Here is a 22,128-nt window from a genome sequence, read left to right as displayed (position 1 = left end):
ATGGATGTGAAGTCCTGCCTCTGAGGGTATGAAGAAAGCTTGCAGAAAAAAAGGGAGAGTAGTTGAATACACGTGGCAGGATCCACAGATGAAAAGAGGAAACAGCAGAATACGGCCCATGAGAAACTTACTAAGTATATTTGGCTTTGAGTGAGGTCGTTTCACAACAGGTGATAGAGGGAGATGAGCTATAAATAACAGCTACAATCATGTTACCAATTGCAGAAACAAGGATTGTAATGACACATGCATTTCTGCGGCATTTTGTTAAGTATGTTTGTACATACACATGCATACATTAAGCAGGTGCTTGTGTTTCCTTTCCACTATTCTTACCATGTAATGCAACATTAACTGAGATATTATCAGTGATTAAGCATTGTAAATTTATATTGTATTTACATTATGAGATAGTAAAAGACTCAGCATTGCCCAAGGAACTTTGCTGTCTATTTAAAAATATATGATGTCTTTGTAGTTGAATGTTTAATAGTTACATCATCTTAGGCAGAATTGTAACTTGGTTATTGCTCTCCTTTCAAAATTACACATTTCACAAGAAAATGTGATTGTGTGTCAGGGTGACCGGGGTGGACTCGGGACGGCAAATCTTGGCTGTTAATTAAATGGGATCCAAAGTGCTAAACGCTCCTGTGAGTGATTTTCTTAATAAGATTATTTGAATCAGAAAGACCCACCCTAAAGACTACCCCTCCTCATGACAGCCCAGAAAAAACAACATGGAAGAAGGACACTTTGTTTTTGCCTCACTCTTGTGGGCTAGTTATTTTATCCTGTTGCTTTTGCTAGTATTAAATCTGCCTTTTTTCAGGATTCCAAGGAGCACCAAACATGAGCAGTTCTCTAGGAATCCTCCCAGGCTCCAGAGCTGGACTGCTGAGACAGCTAGACTCATAGACTGAACACTGCCTGATGTAGGAAGTCCTTCTGTATATGTGTTGCTTTTATCAGTTAATGAGTAAAGAAACTGCCCTGGACTGTAATAGAGCAGAATAGAACTATGCAAGAAAACTAAACTGAATGCTAGGAGAAAGAAGGTAGAGTAGTGGGACACCATGTAGTTGCCAGAGGGGAAAGAAGTGAGCTGTCATCTGGAACCTTGCCAGTAGGCCACAAGCCTTGTGGTAAAATATAAAATAATAGAAATGGGTAAACCAAAGACATAAGAACTATCTAGCAATACACTTAAGGGATTGGCCAAGAGGTGATTTAAATAATATAGTTTTTGTGAGATTATTCTGTGGTCTGGGTAGCTGGGAACGAACAAGCGGTCTCCACCTACAACTACTATCAGTCTTCTCTTTGTGAACAGTCCTTGCTGATCTATTTGGGTTGCAGCCTGTAAGCCTGTCTAATGAATCATTTACACACACACACACACACACACACACACACACACGTATGCTGTGGAATATTATTTTAACTACAAAAAGATGTGTCAAATTAGTTTGTGCTACGGGAAAAAAAATTAGTTTGTGCTGTATTTGCTTAATTATGTAGAGACATGTTGCTGTTTCACCTTGTCTGCCTAAGGCACGTGATTGGTCTAAAAAAAAAGCTGAACCACCAATAGCTAGTCAGGAGAGGGGTAGGCAGGCCTGGTGGGTATAGAGAATAAGTAGGAGGACAATTCTAGGTTTGAGAGGGAAGAAGGAAGAGAGAAGAAGGAGGAGCGAACAAGGGAGAAAGAGTGACACACCTAGGGCAAGAAGCCAGGCAGCCGCCGGACAGGCACGAGAAGCAGGGAAATGGGACATACAGAAGGAAAGAAAGATAAAAAATCCCCAAGGCAGAATGGACATAAAGAGAAACAGATAAAAGTAAGAGCTAAGCTAAGGCTGAACATTCATAACTAATAAGTCTCTGAGTCCTGATTTGGAAACTGGTTAGTTACCTAAATGAAAAAGCCTAGTACATATATGTATAGCCAGCTTTGTTGTCAGACTATTTTTGGATCACCAGCTACCAAATAATGACATGGAGTCTTAATATTAATTACAAAATCCTGGCTATTAGCTTAGACTTGTCTTACTAGCTCTTATAATCTAAATTAACCTTCTTTTACTAATCTACCTTATGTCTCTTGGCTCAGTTACCTCCACTCTATACTGTATGCCCTATCTCTCCAGAGTTGCCCTTGCACTTGCCTGCCTCTCTTCTTCCCAGAGCGCTCGCTCTCTCTCTCTCTCTCTCTCTCTCTCTCTCTCTCTCTCTCCTATCTATTCTCTCCTATGGGCCATTCAGCTCTTTATTAAGCCAGTTAGAAGAAGCCTTGGCAAAGACACATCTCTACAGTGTATACAAATATTTGACAACAAATACATGTGTGAGAAGAGGGAGAGAGAGGCAGAGACATAGAGAGACAGAGAGATGGAGTTCTGGCATGTATCACCCCACCACATTCCTGAACCCCCAGGGATATTAACAGAAGAGGGCTATGAAAGATTGGAAATGTTAGAGTGTGGATAACCGCAGGCAGTGGTGTCTTTTGGACAAAACGAGGCATTTGTACATATCAGCACATAGTGATTGTGGTAGCATGCATCACAAGACCTGCACAAGCTCAAGCTAAATAAGACAAAATTCAAACATGGAAAGGGAGAAGTGAACACAAACCCAACCCCTATTTGAGGTGCCATCAGCTTTTAGTGACTTCTGGAATAGAAAAGGTGTCAGTTTTCTTCAGCGGGGTGGTCACAGAAAGGTTGACTGCTGTCCAGAGCAGGATCCACACTCACCATTAGTTGCATAAGAAATTAGACACCATGGGAGGAAGATGGGAATGGCTGTAGGAGGAGCTGGGGTGTGTGACTATGGTCCAAATACATGTTGAATATGATGATAATTCATTGTGTAAAATTATCAAAGAATTAATTCAAACAATTTTTAAAAAGCTTATCTAGATTTTAGAGGTCAGTCATAACTATTCTTTCCATGTACCACTCTCTTGAAGATTCAGGATCCTAAGAGTAGGATTCAAATGGACTCACATACTGTCAGATATCTCGGGCTGAGAACAAGAGTCATCTGGAGTCATAGAAACTATTCCAAGTGGGGCAAAGGTGATTCTTCACTTCACCTACCCTAAAAGAATGAGGACTAAGAGTTTCAGAATAAAGTTTTCTGAGAAAGTGGAATTCAGGTAGCAAAGTTTAACCAGCTTTGGTGTTTCTTGTATGTAAGGCATAGAACAATGAGCCCCAGAGACAAGCTGTGGCTACTACATAACCTGGAAATGTCTTACCTTGCTTCTGCCTTGTGGTGTGGTTAGGACAGCAAAGGAAATGATGGGTTTGGTGCCATTCTGGTCTGTGCCACTGCCTTTAACACTGTTTCACCTCTGTAGAACACACAGTGTTCACTCGTTGTTATATCACATAGATACTAGGATAAACAGATTAATTAAATCCAAAAACCATTTGTGCAATGTACTGGTCAGATTCTGGCTGCGCTAGGCTCATTCACAAGTAGAAGTCTCACTAAGAAGAAACAAGGGCCAGAAATTCTCATGTGTAACCCATGGCCCCTTTTCCTAGCTAATGACGGAAAGTCCCGTGCCCAAACTATCCTTTGTTCTGAGTTTTACTGTTTGTTTTCAGAGAACGTTCCAGTTCCTTATGCAATAGGACATGCGGTTGGATGTTGAGTTTTTCTGTCTGGTTAGACTTTGTAGGAACTAATGCAATCCCAGGGGTATGGACAAGCAAAGCTAAAGAACGAGCAAACAAGAACTCTCACTGAGAACTTGGTATTTAACACACTCTAAGCCAGAGTCTTTCTTATGTTTCCCAAACATTTTATATATATATATATATATATATATATATATATATATGTCATCTATAGTGTTTTCTTGTTTGCTCTTGAGAAGACTGAGTAACAAAGACGCAAAGTTCTCATTTGTGTGTGTGGGGGGGGGGTGGATGCCAGTTTGACTATAAAAATCATATTCATGCTCTAGAATGACTGCACCTACCACCAACTGTTCCTATAGGCATCTTGCTCCTCGTTCCATGAATGTCCTCTCTTCTTGAATGCCCTTGATATCTAACCCTAGTGACAGAGAACTGAATGCCACCTCCTTTCTTCACTCAACCATACTCAACCAAGCAGCATTGTATCAGAAGAAGCCCTAAGCAGGTCTCAACTCTTGAATGGTCCGAACAAAAAGGACTACTGTACCGTCAGATGAACACGTATGGTTGGGATAGGTGAAGATGGGACTAGACCTGGATGTGTTCCCTGTGCCAATGTACAGACTGTGCTCTGGTGGGAAGGTAATTTGGAAATCACCTAGATCTGTGGTTGAAAAACAGGACACACATCAAAACCACCTACCACAGATTGGGAAGGTGCGAATTACTAGGTTTTCCCCAAGATTTATTCAATCGACATTTCTGTGAATAGAATCTAGAAATCCTTTTTCTCCCTTAAGGTCTCAGGTTATTTGGTTATTGCAATTCAGATCTCTAAATTACATTGTAGGGGAATCAAGATCCACAGAAAGAATGAAATTTGCCTAGGACAGAACCTCCCATAGGCCACGATTTTATTTCCCAAGAAATTTTATGTCCTGGTCCTGTGAATTTTTGTAGAGAACCCCCTTTCTAAGCAATTGCTTCCTGTTCTGCCTCAGGAAGACTGTTTATCCTCTGTCGAGCTGAATAGCTTGCAAGCAAGTGAAGAAACTACGTCATCTCTGACCGTAAAACCTAGTGAACCACAAGCAAGCTGTTGTTTGTGCTACAAACCACCTGGGAGGCTGGCCTGACCTGGCACAGGCCTTGAGCCTCAGGAAAGCCGTTTTCCCCACTGCCTTTGTTACCTGCCCAGAGTTCAAGAACAAGTATGGGGCTGGGGTCATTGTGGGGTCAGAAATTCACTGGAGATTTAAAAGGGGGGGGTAATAATTCACTCCTGGGTCTGTTACCTGTATAGTCAGGTTCACTTTCCTTCCTTACTCTCAGTCTCTGCATTGCTAAAATGGGAGCGTCAGCCTCTGAAATGCTTATGAGAGTGGAGCTGTTCAGCTTCTATGTGAACAGTTAGATTGGTGTTCTGGTTTCTTCCCAACCACATTACTCCAGGAAGCACCTCCCTGAGGCCGAAGCTCCCTTCTCAGATGGGAGTGTTGACAGCTGGCATATGGAGTGTGGATGGAAACAGAGACACACTGTGCTAGCGTGCTTGGCACAGACCCTGGTCGTGGAGGGTGCTCAGCAGGTGGCAATCAGTGTTCTTGTTTCTTCAATTTGTCTTCCTCATCTGATTCTCCAAGAGGCAAGTTTCCAAGGCTAGCCCTTCCACACACTCTCTCCAGTTGTCAGAGGCCCCTCAACCATCTCCAAGTTGCTAAGTTCAAAGGAAATTAGCACGGGATTCAGAAGGAAGAAGCCCACCTGCCTACTCTTACCAAGAGACCCTGTGTGAACTTGAAACCTCATCTCTTTTTACATGTCCTCACCCACGAGGTCCAGCTCTCGAGCCTTGCCCTATTAGATACAAATAGGAATGGTTTTGAGACATCATAGCACTGAATTAACATATGTTTTCTACGCCTTTTTACCAAGAGTTCACCTTATCCTGACTACTAAAGATGTACAGCAGAGTCCTCTCTAGGATCTCACAGCATAGAGAGAAACAAACATCTAGAAGCACAGCTAGAACCTGCCTCAGTGGTACCACCATGGGAATATGAAGTCTGGAAGAAGCAAAAGCAGAAACTTTTATCCTGAATCGGGATGCTCAGAGCAGCTTTCTTGGGAAATGTCATTCTTCTCCTCCAGGAGTTTGCTCTGTAAACAGCATGCTCTCTGTAAATACACAGGACTGCTTACCTCTAACTTTTCTGACATCAGGGCAGAAATGCTTGCAAGTCCTAGAACAATAAAACTGAACGACTCCACAAGGAAACTCTAGTGCAAGCAACTTGTACAGGAAGAGAAAAATACATCTGAAAAGAAACTGCCTCTGCAGAGAATCCAAATCCTGACTGTGTCACAGCTGGATCAAGAATATGAATTAGATACTTACTGCCACCTAGAATGAAAACTCCTTTCCCCTCCTTGCCACACTTACGCAAATGCACACGCACACATACACATACAGGCACACATGGCTGCTTGTCCAGCAGGACACACCTGTGGATCCCTGTCCTTCCCTACTGCCAAACCTTGTAAAATAGGCAAGCAGGGAAGCTTGGCTTTGGTTGTAATATGTACAAACACATGGGGCAAAGTTTCCAAAGGGAGACAGACAGTGAACACCTTTCAGGGTCTGGCACTTTTACGGGCAAAGGCCAATTAAAAGCACACCCCACACAAGGCTAGTGTGTTTTGTTTGGCTATGGCCTTCCCTCCAGGCTCCTTGTATACCTGTATGTTGTACTGATGGTCCAAACTGGAAGGGTAACTGTTCTCAAGGGAGCACACATCTTCGGGTGTTCCTGGGGAAGCTTCCCTCAAGGTTGACATGTAGAAGTAGGCTCATTATTACTGATAGTAAGCTAAAAGCTAAGTTCAATGCAGAGTTGTAAGAGTTCTAAGATACATAGAAAATCTGACCTAGACCATGTCGATGTCTTGATAACAGTCCTAGGAGGAGAATAATAAGGGCTACAGAGAGCGCTAAAGCAAAGACAGTAAGTCTACACCCAGAGAATCCAGAGGGAAAATACCAGCTCCTTCTAAAAACCACACAATCTCTCAGAAAACTGATTAATGACATTTGAATCTGGTTGTTCCAAGCTATAAAGCTATTCCCAGATGAAGAAAAGAAAAAGCGGAGACTGAGAGAGATGTATTAAAGGCCATTTTTGACATTTTTATGTGGCTGGAGATCAAAGAATTGGGTATAAGAGTGACCACAGTGATTCACACTTACATAGAACTCTGGCATGCCAGGTGCTGTTCTAAGTATTTAACATGTATTGATTTATTGAATCTTCTCAAGCCATGGCTACTTTTCCCAGTTGGCAGAAGAAAAACAAAGGCACAGGTGAGTTCCCATTTGCCTAGTTAATTAGGTCCTTAACAATGAGCAGGTTTGTAATTATTAAAAAATAAATTAGAAAAAAGTTGAAAGTCAGGGGATCCAGGTTCTTTATGATGTTCTATGACCTTACTGAGACTTCAATCACTTCTAGGGTGATCAGAAACAACCTCAAAGGGACATGTTGAATATGAAAGAGAAGTGAAATGTTTCTTTGTACACTAAATATCATATTAAGACACATACACTTCTCCCACTTTGGTGGGATTATATGGAGACTTGAGTTTATACAAGGCAATTGACTGCTCAATGTCATACACCATTGTACCAGTTCACAGTTAAACAAAGGCCCGTGCATGATTTCCACAGAAGTCATAGTCTTGACCCTAGTAGTGGTTTTCAATCTGAGAGTCGTGACGCCCAAAAGACTACCAGAAAACAGATATTTACATTATGATTCATGACAGAAGCAAGATTACAGTTACAAAGTAGCCACAAAAATCGTTTTCATTGGGTCACCACAACATAGGAAACTGTATTAAAGGGTCGCAACATTAGGGAGGCTGAGAACCACTATTGTGTGGAGCATTTGCATGATACAAATCATGTGCACACATGCACTGCTCACTGAACCCATGGGGTTCTATAGCTCCTTCATTCCACAGCTGCTTTCTACTCATTCTGACTACACAACAGTGGCCAACAGAAAACCCAAGCCACGGGACTTCTAGCTAGTAAGTCTTTCTTGAGTCAGCTTACTTACCATGCCTCAAATCCAGTATTGCCTTGCCATGGTCTTAGCTCAGGTTTTCCTATCTGCCTTCTAAATAATCCCTAGTCTCCTTGTGCCACCAGCAGTGTGCCCTCTCCCTATTTTTCTACCATGAATGTAGATGGGTCTTTAGAAATGATGATCTATGCATCCACACTCCTGCTTTCAATGGCTAGTACAGCTGCTTCTGCGCACCTCTCGAAACCATCTGTCTTGTTCCTCAGGCTATTTGTTACTCAAGCATAACATACTTGCAATGAAATTCTGGTCTTTCTGCTTTCTTTACCATCCTGCTTGACGAACTCCTGTACATTTATGCACATCAAGACTGCTTTGATGGCAGAGACCACAATGCCTGTTCCTTCACATATAAATAAGTCACTGTGATAACTGTTTACACGTAAAATTTGCTAACATTATCTCCAATTTTTAATTTAGCATTCTCTGCATTCATGAGAAACGGAGTATTTAACTCCTCAGCAGGCAAAGAAACTAAGACTTAGAGTAGTTTACATGCTGTCTGCAAGGCTAACTTAAGGATCTTAGTTGGCAAGACCTGCCCAATTTGCCTTTTAGATATCTCTGAGTTCAGCCCCTCTCCCTTGATAGATTGCCTAGCTAATATTTAGAATCAGATTGGCTTGATTTCAGAGTATCTGATTTTATCACACTGTGTTTAGTTAGTTAAATTCTTGGAGATCCCCAAGGGCAAAATTGAGTCTTCTTTGTCTCAGTGTCCCACACCTGGAAAATAATGCTCAGGTCCCAGCTGGAAAGTAGACTTAGCTTTAGACTCAGGAAAGAGATAATTACGTATGCAACAAAGAGTTGTTGCATCCGTTTGCCTTCAGCTGTAGCAAGCACAGTGATCACCAATTGCAATTCCTTTAGTTGATAGAGTTTAGACGCCAGTCATCCGGCATCATCACTTAGAAGGTGCAGCATTAGAACAGGTCTGCCTGAACCTCAGTTTCCTACAAACTAACAAACAGATTCCCAACAGGGTATGATTCTTTATAAAGCATGATTCAGTGAGAGGAGCATGGGAATACATGGTAAGATGATTTCCTAAATGGTTGTCGTGAGCGTTTGTCTGTGTAATGTACTCTTCTGAAGTTTGCCTAAAGTAATTCTGTGGTGTGTGTGTGTGTGTGTGTGTGTGTGTGTATTGTGTTTGTGTGGTACAACACATACATCAGGTGTCATATTCTATCTTCTGTCTCTCTCAGCCTTATTGCCTTAAGACAAGGTCTTTCAGTGAATTTGAAGCTGCTCTTTGGAACTTCTAGGCCATGTCTGTCCCTGTCCCCAATGATGTGGCTACAGGAATACATGCCAAATCAGTCTTTTATGTCACTTCTGGGAATTCAATGTCAGATCCTCAAAACTTCAAAGTAAATCCTCTTACCCATTCTTAGCCATCTCCTCAGTCCTGAGAAGACAGTTCTCGATCATAATGAAGAAGGGACCGGTGAGGGGTGATTTCCCATGCACCTCTAGCACACTTCTGTGTGTTCACACCTTCTTTATTTGATGCTGGAGAGATTACATGGGAAATCCCATTCTTGCCCCTCAGTGAAATGTCAAATCCCTGGTATTTTCTGTGGCAACACACGAATCAATCTGGCTGTACTGATGCCAAGTCTGCCAGCCCAACAGCTGCACTTGCACTTCAAGAATTTTCCTATTTTCTAATGAAACATCTAAACAAATATTGGTCTAACCTCTTTTGCTGCCATGTCAGACCACACACACACGCACGCACGCACGCACGCACGCACACACACACACACCTTGTCTTACCAAGCTTCTGGCTTCCTACTCTTGACAGTCATATGACGGCTGGGAAAAGCAACAGATACCACAGTACAGGGAAAGGAAGCTGAAGTCAGTGAGGGTGTGGAGGGGAAACTGAGTCAGATGCAGCCTGACAGAAAGTATTCCAGGGGACTATTATTATCTGTGAGAGCTTCAGAGAAACCACATGGTTTTAGAGTGACATAATAATAATATACTAAATTCTGACATTATGACCACTTCTCTTTGAGTTAAACCTGTCATAGTATTTATATTATCATACAGTTAGTCATTAATTCTCTTTGTGAGAAGTTAGGTGTGTATGTGTGTGTGTTCATGTGTATTATTCCTCTGTGTGTACGTGTGTGTCTGTCTGTCTTTGTGTCTGTGTGTGTGTGTGTCTTTCCTGTGTGAATTCAGAGGTCATAAGTTGATATTAGTGTCTTCCCCTGTTGCCACCCTTTTTACCTTTTTAGGTCTTTCTAATGCAGCAAGTATTGCTGACTAAGACATCTTTCCAGCCCTCTCCCCTCTACGTTTATCTACAGAGTTCAGGAGGCTGTTATAGTTCAGTGGCCAATTTTCACAATAATCTTCCTAAAATTTATATTATCCCTAAGATGATATTATAATATGATATTATCTCCATCAGTATTAAAAGAAACTCTTCTCTACACTACTCTAAGTGGGATGAGGCACATCTTAGCTCTTATTTACTAAGCTTGTCTAGCAATCCCACCAGGCAGGACCTCTATTGACCCATTTCACTGACAAATAAACTGAATTGAAGGTATAGATTACTTGCCTAAATATTATAGCTGGTGAACAGTAGTAGAGTTAGACTTAATGCATGTTCAGATCACTGCCCCCAGCACACTGGGAAGTTTCATCTTTGTCACTTACAGTTTCTTACATACACATTCTCAGTTTGCAGCCTCCATTACCCTCTCCTACACCTTCTACAATACCCTTCTTCCATATATGACACAATCATTGGACCCATGAACTCACTGTAGTTGGGGATACATGCACAAGAGCTGCACAAAGGGTACATCTGTTGCCTTTGTAGCACGTGAGAATATGGGGCTCATGAGGTCTCACCCCTCACTGAGAGATTATGGGAGTTGTAGGCACTGGAAGAGAGGCTATTATTTTCTTCAATAGTTTGGCCACTGATAAGTTGTTTGTGATCCAGCAAATAGTGTGCTGCTTGTGCTCATGCTCAATTCAGTATTTTTTTTATACTCAATAAAAGCTTGTTTGGCCTTTAATAAGCTCGAATTTATCTTCTCCCTGCTTTTGTTCACGACTTTGCCTCTCCCTGGACAATATACCACTTTTCTCACTTTCGCCTGCCACCCTCCCACTTATTCTTTGGGATTAGCTATTGCAGTTCCAGCAAGCACTTTCACAGTCCTTCTGCATGTCTTATGATCCAGACATGTCTGACAAAGCGTTCATTCAGTCCAGGCTGACACTATACTAGACTGCTTCTCTATAGTAACCACTAGACAGTAAGTTCTTACAGGACAAAAAACTTCCCTGTCTTCTTTCTTTATCCTGTGCCTTCCATACAGTCCCTCAATGTTTGTTTAAGAAATAGACAGAGGTCCCTCAAGCATGCTTCATTGGTAAGAAACATCACCCAAGCAAAAAGAGAGACAATAGGAATTTTAATGCACAGAAAGTCCTGTAGAGACCCACAGGGAGCAGAAAGAAGCAATGGGCCTTCAAACTCAATAATGTCCAGAGAGAGAGGGGGGGGGGGGTGAGGAATAAGGAAGAGGAGGAGGAGGAAGAGTAGGAGAGTTAAGAGGGAGAGGGGAAAAGAGGAGGAAGAAAGATGAGGAGAGAAGAGAGAGAGGGAGAAGACCATAAAGACCCAAGCTTCCTTGCTGCCACAGTCTCCAGAGCATCCTTGCTCATGTGGAAGTAGTCAAATTGTCTTTCCCCAGGTCTCCTTCCAGGGGTCCATGGCCAGAGGGAAGGAGAGGAAAGGCTGCTTGGTCTCCACCTGAAAGCTCTTGCCTCCACAATGACTTCCATCCATAAGAAAAGGTTTATAAAGGAGAAACATTTGATAGAGTCAAATAATATCTTAGAAAAAATAAAAGAGAAAAATGAATAATTCCATTGGTTACAAAGTTCTTGGCTGTCTGTCCACGGAGAAACAGTTTGCTTTGGCCTTGCTGGCAAGTGTCATAGGCCAGGCCCCTCAGCTGTCCCCCAGCCCACCCAGGTCCCAGGATCCATGAAAGTAGTGCTCCCTCTAAGAGCGTCTCTGTGCTCAAGGAGGGTAGTACCCTCCCTCACCGGCCTTTGGTCTCCCCATACGTGTTTCGGGCCATGGACACCATCTTCTCCTCACATGTGATTTTGGTGTCTTTGAGGATGCTATACCACACCATTCCTGCAGGCCGGACCTCCTCACTGCGGCAGAAGAGATAGGGTATGGTGTCCACACGGCTCTGGATGTAGGCGCTTCGTAAGAGACTAGAACAATGGCTGCTGACCCTCTCCAAGCGCCGCAGGATCAGGTGAGCCTTCCTAAAGGGCACAAAAAGACAGAAACAGTCAGGGGAAGTTGGAAGAGGTCTTAGTATGGTCAACAGTATATTTGATGAACCATTTCCAACCTTAGTGTGGTACTTTAAATATCTACTCAAGAGTAACCCGGGACTGTGATAGAGTGTTCGCCTTAGAAATTCAAGGCTCTAGCAGAGTACTGAAGTATCCCACCTTCTGCAGAAGAATGACCTTAAGATCTAGCCTTTTCAGTTGCATTGCTTGCCTTGTTATTTGTAGCATAATACCAGCTTTAGGGCTCTGATCAACAGACATTATAGTAATGACAAAAATATTTACAAAAACTAATAATTGGGATTTGACACCATGTGCCAAGTATTCATTGAATATGTACCTCACACATGTTTAAAAACTCTAATATTGTTATCAAATATTCACACTATTCCTAAATGTTGCTTTTAGACTCCCAGTTAAGAGATGAGGAACCCATACTCAGAAAAATAAAATAATTTGACCAACGTCAAATATTAAGTTGATTTCTTGAATCTAGATCTTCTCCAACTGTCTGTCTGTCTTTTTGTTGTTGCTGTTGTTGTTGTTGTTTGAGACAGGGTTTCTCTGTTGTTTTGGAGTCTGTCTTGGAACTTGCTCTTTTAGGCCAGGCTGGCCTCAGACTCACAGAGAACCACCTTCTTTAGCTTCCCGAGTGCTGGGGTTAAAGGCGTATGCCACCACCACCTGACTTGTCTGTTTTTTTTTTCTTCATTCACTCCCACACACTCTTTCCCTGTCATGATGTTTGGCAGTCATTCCCCTTGTGCTTACTCTTTTACTAAAGCCTAAATATGAATGTCAATGCAAATCAAAGCTTTTCTTTAGTCCTCCACCCTATTGCTCAACGAGTGTCGACCATCTTGCCCTCATAAATTGCTTCTGAGGTCCAGTGTTTGACAAAACAGTATGATTCCAATACATTGTAATTATGATGTGCCAGGAGCAACGTTAAACTTGACATTAATCTAAGCAAGAGCCATTCTGAGTGGTGGTCACCACTTGAAACTTTCCTGGAATCTTCTAACAGTAGAGAGTGATGACTGTGCAATAGGAACTAGGGGATCTGAACTTTGAGATCACCTAGTTCAAGGTTTCTTAACAGCGTTACTAATTAATTCTTTCTTGTAGGAGCAGTCGTGTTGGATGCTGGTCACCATCAGGAGGAAATAGCACCACAAATCTGTCAGGACAATAAAACTGGTTCCTAATATTTCCAGTTGTTTGAGCCAGTCTATCTGTGTTGCATGTACCAGTCTAGATGGCTAGAGAGCTTATGGAAGAGTCTCCAGTGTCTTCCCTTCTTGTCACTGAAGTTCTGTGGCTACAAACAGTCTCCTTTGTTGGGTTACACAAGTCACAGCTATCTGAACTCAGAATACCAGGCTTGTGTGGCATTTATATCCACTAAACCATCTGTCTCTAGTTCTCTTGTTCTGTTTTTAATATTTCTATATCCTTGGGAAATTTACCTATTGTCTCTAAAACTGCTTTCTTTGAAAAGGAGGTATGGGAAGCTAAAGGAAATAGAGTAAAATTGTGCTTGTTAGTTGAGAATATTTTATAGCCAACTTTTTATTCAGTAGATTCTATGAGAAAACAGACAGATGGAGGTGGGGACACAGGAGTCAAGAGAAATATGTTAAAAAGAAGTCAGAAATACTGTATGAGCAGACAGAAAAGTGTCTAAGTGGGGCTATGGTTATCTAAGGAAACTTCCTAGTGGAAGAGGGGCTTGGGTTGATTCTTAGGGGCAGAAGAGAAAGAGTGGCGGTTGGCAGTGGCAAAGACGAAGGTGGAGGAATGCATAAGAGTTCTGGGATTGCAGATGGAACACACTCAGGGAGCTCTGGGGGAGGGGTCAACAACACTGAAGCAGTGGGAAGGAAAGAGGCTGCTAGCTTCCTATCTGTTCCCAGTGTTGTCACATGTTAGCTGGGTAATGGCAGCAAGGCGTTTCACTGTTGTCCCAGTCTCCTTGTCCTACCCACGCATGCAGCTCCACTGGCAGAATGCTTGTGCAGCATGCATGAATTCCTGGGCTCAGTCCCCAGCCATGCACATGCCCAGGGGCATTGCCTGGGATCCTTGCATCCCCAAAGCAGAAGCAGAAGAATCGGGTGCTCAAGGCCATCCCGTGGCTACACGGTGAATTTGAGGTCAGCTCAAACACATGTGATTCTGTTTTGAAAACTAAATAAACAAATAAGAAAAGTGAAAAGGGGATAATGAAGCTATGTTAAAGTCGTAACAAGCACTATCTCTGGTTCTATAGGTGTTTAAATCAAACTTAAAAATTACTTGTTTTAAATTTATGCTTAGAGAATTTCAAATATGTATACAATGCATTTGGATTATATACACTCCCAATTTCCCCTGACAGACTAAATAGAAAAACCAACTTTTTAACATGATACATCATCACTCATAAAGTTCACATGCAAGAACCACAAAATGTAGTTACAAAAAAAATTAAGTAACGTCATAAAATGTTTTAAATGTACAATTTGTCCCAGGCCCTATCCATAGCTATTCCCGACATCTCCAAACTTTAAACTGAAAAAGTAATTAAATGGGATCTGGTTCATTTAAAAAATAATTTTGTGGCGTTCGAAAGCGAGTAGTGGAAGGTTAGATTGACAGTTGACCACTAATCCTACTGCTGTCACTGCCACCGCCACTGTCACCACCATCATGGCTCACACCACCATTGTGGTATTGTAAGGGACTGTTTACCAGTCAGGCAGAAGGGAGAGGCATGATCTCGCAGAACTCTATGTGTTGATATCACAAGAGGCTGACAGCTACTAAGTCTCTCCCTGCGGAACAGTAGTTAGTGATGAACTGGCAAACAAGAGAATACATACTGTGTGAATCTGTAAGATGAGCACCTAATCATCAACAAGAGAAGTGGCTCAGGGAAGTCTTCTCAAAGAGTGTAATGGCAAAGCTATGTGTTCAATGATGGGACATAGGCTTCAGATAAATGAGAGATATAAACTAGCTGTTGATTAAAAGGGAGGATCAAAGTAACATGCGGAAGGCCACAGCAGATACAACACCATCTATAATTTTCCTGGGCCATACTCATCACAGGTTTTGATTTCATTCTCTGAGCAACGGAGAGTCAGTAACTGCTCTAGGCAGTCATAAACATAAGCAACAAATAAAAAAAATAAGTCTGGAAAGGGTATTTTTCCTCATCATGCCCAAATGCTTTCCCTTCAAAAGCCTGGCCATTTCCTGAGAAAGACATATAAAAGTCTATTACATAAGTCTCCTCTGTACAGGTGGGAAAATGGAGCTTTGCTATGAGAATTGTATGAAAGGAATGACTTCTAATAGTGGATAAATCCAGAACCAGTATTCCTGGTGGTCCAGGGTTGAGTCAAGGTGTAAGTTCTAGCATCCTCCATTCAAGTCCTAGGTCAATTATTTAACAGCTATGTAGATGATGAGCCAAGTCTTCAACATGACTTACTTTCCACAACTGTCAAGCAGAAATGGCAATGGTGATTGTGGCAGTTGAGACAATATAGGTATTTGCTTGTTTGCTTGGCTTTAAGTAAATGCTAGGCACACAAGGGAGCCGTGTTAATAGGAGAAAACCCATTAGAGTTAGAACTTTTACGGTTCTTTGATCCTCAGCTTCACCACTGGAAAAGCAGGATTCAGGATACTGAAGCTACAGGGATGTTGTTGGGCTGTGGCAAAATGATTAACACTGGCATCAAGCACAAGCAAGCTTGTAGAAGGCATTAAATTAGTTTTCATTTAGACAACAGAATAATATAGTGGAAATGAAGTAGGTACAGTTGGATTGGTAGTGCCCAAAGACAAGGATGAGTGAAAGAGACCAAAGGCAACACTGCTAGGTAACAAAGGTAACAAAATCTAGTCTTTGGAGAACCATAAATCAAAGGTCCTGTATGCTGCAAGCATTCCCAGGAGGGAAATCCTAGGTCAGAGTTTTTCAAGGACAAGAAATGAAATCTCCTTTATTGTAGTTGGGATGGGTGTCTGTTGGAATAGGAGGCAAGAGATAAAGGAAGAAAGTTCATTTGTCATGCATTAAGAGAAAGAAGGAGGCAAGGTGACTAATAAGGGATTCGGGAGCTGGACCTCACTTCCAATTCTCTGGAATTGCAGAATCTTTGATGGGCAGTCTATTTCTATCACAACTTCCCAATTAACAGTTGATTCAGGTCCCTCCTTTTCCTTTCTATGTCTCAAGTTGATCTTAAATGTTTCTGGGTTAGGTAATACCAAATTAGAAAGCGTCAAGGACATGCACAACAAGGGCGAAAGAAATTCTCCAGAATGGAAGAGGGCAGATTGAAGTAAGCAGTGTCTCCGTGCACTGTGCCCTGATCGGGCCACAGCTAGTGAAAACAGACCTGTGTTCAGCAACATCAAGAAACTGTAGTCGGTGGAGGACTGCCGACAAGCTAACCTGCTGAACTCAGAGCAGGAGGAGAGGCAACCAGAAAGCTGTGTTGTTTCAGCAACTGCAAGCAGGTGGGCAAAGAGCTGAGCAGCAGGGGTGATGGTGACTATATGAGTGCTCACTGTACGTCAGAAATTGTACCTGTGAAGACAATCTAACATTGGCGTTCATCACAATGCTGGAGTCTGTGTTCTATTTCCAGTGCCAAATCATGTAACTCAAATCACATCTCATGTCTTTGCAACAAGGCACTGACTGTTATAAAGAAAACATCACCCTAACATTGCCACTGAGTCACTTTTTAACAACTGTAAAACTAGAGTCCCTTAAGTTTCATGTGATTCTCTTAATACAGTCATGAGTTGCCCTGTAGGTAAATACTTAAGTATGATTTAGAAAAGTGGCTGCCCATAGACAGAATTGGAGTAGCTATTTCTTGTGATTTTTTTAGGTGTGTGGTGTGTGTGTGCATGTATTTTCCATGTATATGTATGTGGAACAAGTGTACAATGTACCTGTATGTATACAGGTATGTATGTACTTCTCATGTATATATGTATGGTACATATAGGTGTAGCTACATGTGTACAGCTGTGTGGGTTGGTTTTCCATGTGTATCTCTGTGCAGCACATGTGTGTGTGCATATGCACATGTGTGCATGTGCATTTGTGTGTAACTGCAAGGTTGATAGGGAGAGTCTTCCTCAATCACTCTCCATCATATTCATTGACCAGTTTCTCAGTTTGACCCCTGAACACACATAGCATAGTTAACATGGCTCGGTCCTTGTCTTAGGAATGACAGACTTGTATGCATGCCACCATGCATACCCAGTATTTACATGGGTATGATTCAAATTCCAAACTTGTTCTCATGGCTTCATGAGATATACTTTCTAAATAAACCTCCATCAAAATTTAGCCTCAACCTCTTGCCCCAGCAGAAAGCCAGCATATTCAGTAGATGTTTTATCTGCAATATGCTAATAATTGAGAAAATGTTTGCATTGGTTGGTTCTCCTCTTTGTTTCCTCATAAGAAATCATGAAATGTTGAAATTGGAGCAGTGGGGCTGCGTCCCCAGCACCCCAGCCGCCTGGCTAGCTTATGCCCGAAATAACAACACACAAATTGTATTCTTTTAAACACTGCTTGACCCATTTCTATCTAGCCTCTTCTGGGCTAATTATCACATATTAATTTAGCCCATTTCTAATCATCTGTGTAAGCACCCCAAGGTGCACTTACCAGGAAGATTCTAGCCTATGTCCATCCTGGGTCGGAGGAGCTTCATTGCGTGCATCTGCCCGGGAGAGCGGAGCATGCCTCTCCGTCTGAGGCATCTGGCTCTGAGAGGAGCTGCATTACTTCTGACCTCACTTCCTCTTTCTCCCAGCATTCTCTTCTGTTTACTCCACCCACCTATGTTCTAACCAATAAAATGGGTCAAGCCAGTTTCTTCATTAGCCAATGACCTTCCTCCATCAATGAAGTCTATTTTCTTCATTTTTTTCTTCCTTCAACATGGGGTCTCTCTATGCATATCGCTATTTACTGCTGTGGTGATAAAATTACCAACTCCAAAAAGCAAATTAGGGGACAGTTTATTTTGGCTTCCAACGCCAGAGGCTTTGAGTCCATAGTGGTGGGAAAGCTTGGTAGTAGGAACAGGAAGCCAAAAGATCACATTTCTATCACATACAGGAAGGAGAGAGAGAGAAAGCAGGAAGTGGGTGAGGAGGCTATTAATCTTCAAAGCCTTCTGCTTTCAGCCATTACTCCCTCCAGCAGGGTTGTACCTTTGAAAGGTTCCACTGCCTGCTCACATCCACTACCAGTTAGGGACCAAGTATTCAAATGTATAAGCCACAGAGGTCACTTCCAATTTAAATAATAATACCTGTTATTTATTTGTTGTCTATGGTGGATTCTGACTTGACACCTCAATCTCCCTGCCTCCGTTTCCTGGGTGCTGGCATTAAAAGGGTGCACTACTAGGCGGGGCCATGGAGACTTGGCAAAGCGAGAGTTTCTTGAAGGCATCAATACAATCTTGGAAGACTCTGGAGTATGGTTCTAGGTTCACTTACTCTCACTAAGAGTACAGTGGTGGTTGTGCCTGTTTTTCACAGATGAGGCAGACGCATTTGTCTGTTAAGGTTGAGAAAGATCTCAGGTTGAATGAAGCCTGTGATAATTGTGTGATCTGTTAGAAATGTCTTCCACAGAAGTAAACATGACTGACAAAATAAAATCATTTCTTGCTCAGATAGACCAATTCTCTAAAACCAGATCCTTGCAAGGTTTTTCTCTCCTCTCATTACCTTTTCATTTGAACAAACATAACCGAAAGTACAAGGAAGCTCAAGAGTGGTCAAGGATGCTCTGAGCAGAGGAAATTCTGGTCCCTGGCCACCTATGAGCTCAGTTTTTGAAGTCTCCTAATAGGAACCGTATGGTGGGACAGCTGGGTGTCAGCGGGTCTCCTCTGAGCAGCTGTGTGCAGTAACCTGCAGTTGTCCTGAGAAGCAGGCTCTGGGGAAAATGACAGATTTATTAGGCCAAGGTAAGAGATGCCCTTTTGTCACGGAATTTTATGAGGTATGTAAACCCCAACTGTGGAAGGAGTTGAAGACATTTTGGGGTTGGAAATTATATAGGCCAAGAGAATTCTATCAGGGTTCATCTTGTGTCAACTCTTGGGAAATGCTCTTTTCTCCCCTGTCATCCTGGGTCCCCAGAAACAGAATGTCAGGTTATAGGCAAAATTACATTCATGTTGTTTTCATTTTCTGGTTTTTGTGACATTCAGGGATTTCTGGTTCCTTGGCACCAGCTAGAAGAGACTTTAGAGTTAAGCCCTTTTGCATTACAAACACGGTCCAGAAAGGAGGTAGAATTGATTCCAGGTCTTCCGGTAAATAGGTGGCAAAGCTAGGACATGAACCCTGGGCTCTTGGCCCAGACAAGTGTCTTGCCCCCTCTCCTTTACAGGTTGGTTCCGCACACTTGCTAACCTTGAAGAGGCAGAACAAATTTATTCAAATTGCTCTTTTAAAAGCCTTATGTAACTTTGGGGTAAAGAACAAACTTCTGAGTAGACTTCACTAAAGCCATCAAGACCTGACCCTGGTCAAACTCTCCAGCCTTGGCATTTTGATCCCCTCCTCTCTCACCTTGAACTCTCTGTTTCAGTGTTATTTATAGTTCGTGTATTCAGGATATATTTTCCTACCTCACCACCGCTCTCATCTTGCACTGGGTTTTTCCTGATGAAAGCCCCCCATTCCCCTTGCACCCGACAGGCTGTCCATTCTTTGATTTTAACCATTAGCTTCTCTTTCTCTGGCAGGGATGGATTCTCCTTGGGGTTTGGGTCTGTATTCGCTGCTCTGTCTACCTATACCTACAACCTTGTCATTAGCATGGATTTTTAGACCAGCAACACTGGCACTACCTGATAGTGTGTTTGAAATACAAACTCTGAGGTTCCTTCCAGCCCACTGAGTGGACAGGAATTTTACGTGATACACATGAACATCTGAGACACTCTGCTGTGCACATCCTGCATGCTTCTTGCGGCATGCTCCACTACAACTGCCTGCAGTTTATATTTTCTCCTCTAGATGCTAAGCTATGCACACAGCCTGAGCAGCTTTATTCACTCATTTCCAGCAAAGGGTCCGAGAAGTTATTCTATAAAATATATCTGTAAATCAGATAATAAAGAGAAATCTCAAGTACTTTAATATCTAGAAGGTCACACCATTCTTTTGACCTTAGAGTTCTTGATGCTGTTATTTCCAGATGAAAACTTGAGAGAACAGAGAGAATTGAGGGACACTCATGGTTTCATGGATGTGGATGTACAGAGAAGACATTTGGAAGGCAGGCTGTATTAGAATGAATCCATAATCATCTGTGCACATACTCAGAGCAGCATTCTACTATCCAATTAACCCCCAGGTAGTAATTTAGCATCTACTTTCAAAAATGAGTAAGGCATAAAAGATCATTAACTGTGGATGACTTGCTTTGTGGTAGGGAGGAGAGGTGATACATTAGTAAACACAGAAGCCAATTAGCTACCACAACTAGCGAGTGCAGCATAGAGAATTAAAATACTATGCAGGCATACAGTAAAGAGGTGGAAAATTTAGGAAAAAATGTCTTAGAGAATGTCATTCTAGTTACAACCTGGGGTTCTGCTGAATGTAGGAAAATAATTCTACCACTAACGAGAAAATTTACCTTGATCATCTTATAAAAAAGCTAGCTGAAGAACAGAACAAGACAGGCCCCTTTGATTCTTCGTGACATGCCAGTGTGTCTCAAATCCCCTCTCAGGGATCTAGAGAGATCAGAGAAGGAGGACGCTGGAGACATGTATAAGAGCGATGGTTGGGGACTGAATGTCTTAGGTTAGCTGGTTATCACTGTCCATTACCGAATACATAACCTTGTGTCTAAGGGCAGTGAGAAGGTCTTTCTGGGAAATTTATGTCCTCAAGGGTCATAAAGAATGCTGGTGAGTTATAAAGAGAGACGTGGGGCTCAGGTCTTGTTTCTACCCAAACTCTTTGAGTCTTGTGAGAAAGCCCAACCAAGCTGAAAGCCTTCCTATACCCATGGGTAAAATGGCACTAAGGAGACTCCGGCACTTTTCCTCCGAGCCCCTGGGCTGCTGCTGACCGGTCTTCCATTTGCTCTTATCCACAGAAACTTCCTTTCATGTGAAAAGAAAAAAAGTGGCAGTCCAGGACCCAACAGAGCTCTAAGACCTACTGCAGGGAGGGATCTTTTTTTATCCTTTGAACAAGTGTTCATCAAATCTTATAGCTTTCCAGAACAGCCTCGAATTCATCTCAGCACGAGAGTTCCAGGCAGCTTTGGCCACTATGTACAACTCTGTGTAACTCTAGGAAGTTCACTTAGACCATGTGGTATCTCCAGTTATCATCACTGAAACATGGGAATAATTATTCTGTGGGGGACATTTTGAAGCTTCTCACTAAGTATTTCAGAAAGTAACATGTTTCTCGCTGCTGCTACTTGATGCCTGTCTGAATACTGCCCCAGCACCCCGGGACTGCAACCTCTGCAGCTAGTAGAGGCCTCACACCCTCCTGGTGCTTCTTGCTTCCAGCTGGGCCAGAGAGATCCTTCTCCCCATGAGTTCTGTTAATACTGTCCTCACACTCCTGTGAAACACACTTGCGAAGTTGCCCATCACCTCAAGGAGATGAGCTGAACTCCTGGACCCTACTTCAAGGGCGGTCAAGGCTTGGCTCCTGCTGACCTCTCCTCTCCTGCTGCTAAGCCTTTTGTCCCATATGCTCAGAAATCCTTTAGTGCCTCCCAACAGAGTGCTCGCCTAAAGTTTAAAAAGAATTCCTGTGGGGCAGGGAAAACGATTTAGACTGGTACTTAAGAAGATACCAGATCCCACATTAAATAGCAGTGAGCCACATTTGAAACGTACTTAGATTCCCTCTTTCATTATCTTCCCTCCCTCAAGGATGCT

At 42.4% G+C, this 22,128-nt stretch overlaps 1 protein-coding gene across 1 annotated transcript in view; it reads right to left on the bottom strand.

Moving 5' to 3' along the window:
- Positions 1 to 11,236: 11,236 nt before the first annotated feature.
- Positions 11,237 to 22,128, bottom strand: part of Astn2 (astrotactin 2) — a 671,847-nt gene continuing 660,955 nt past the window's right edge. Inside the window, exon 21 of the mRNA XM_050121817.1 lies at positions 11,237 to 12,127. Coding sequence (XP_049977774.1) covers positions 11,890 to 12,127 — 238 coding nt within the window. The 3' untranslated portion in view covers positions 11,237 to 11,889. The remainder of the gene's footprint in view (positions 12,128 to 22,128) is intronic.

The sequence above is a fragment of the Alexandromys fortis genome, unplaced genomic scaffold (genome assembly GCF_014885135.2).
Source record: "Alexandromys fortis isolate MF-2015 unplaced genomic scaffold, M_Fortis_MF-2015_v1.1 scaffold_183, whole genome shotgun sequence".
Taxonomy (NCBI): domain Eukaryota; kingdom Metazoa; phylum Chordata; class Mammalia; order Rodentia; family Cricetidae; genus Alexandromys; species Alexandromys fortis.
The sequence above is the reverse complement of the archived record's forward strand: the minus strand, read 5'-3'. Positions and strand labels throughout refer to the sequence as shown.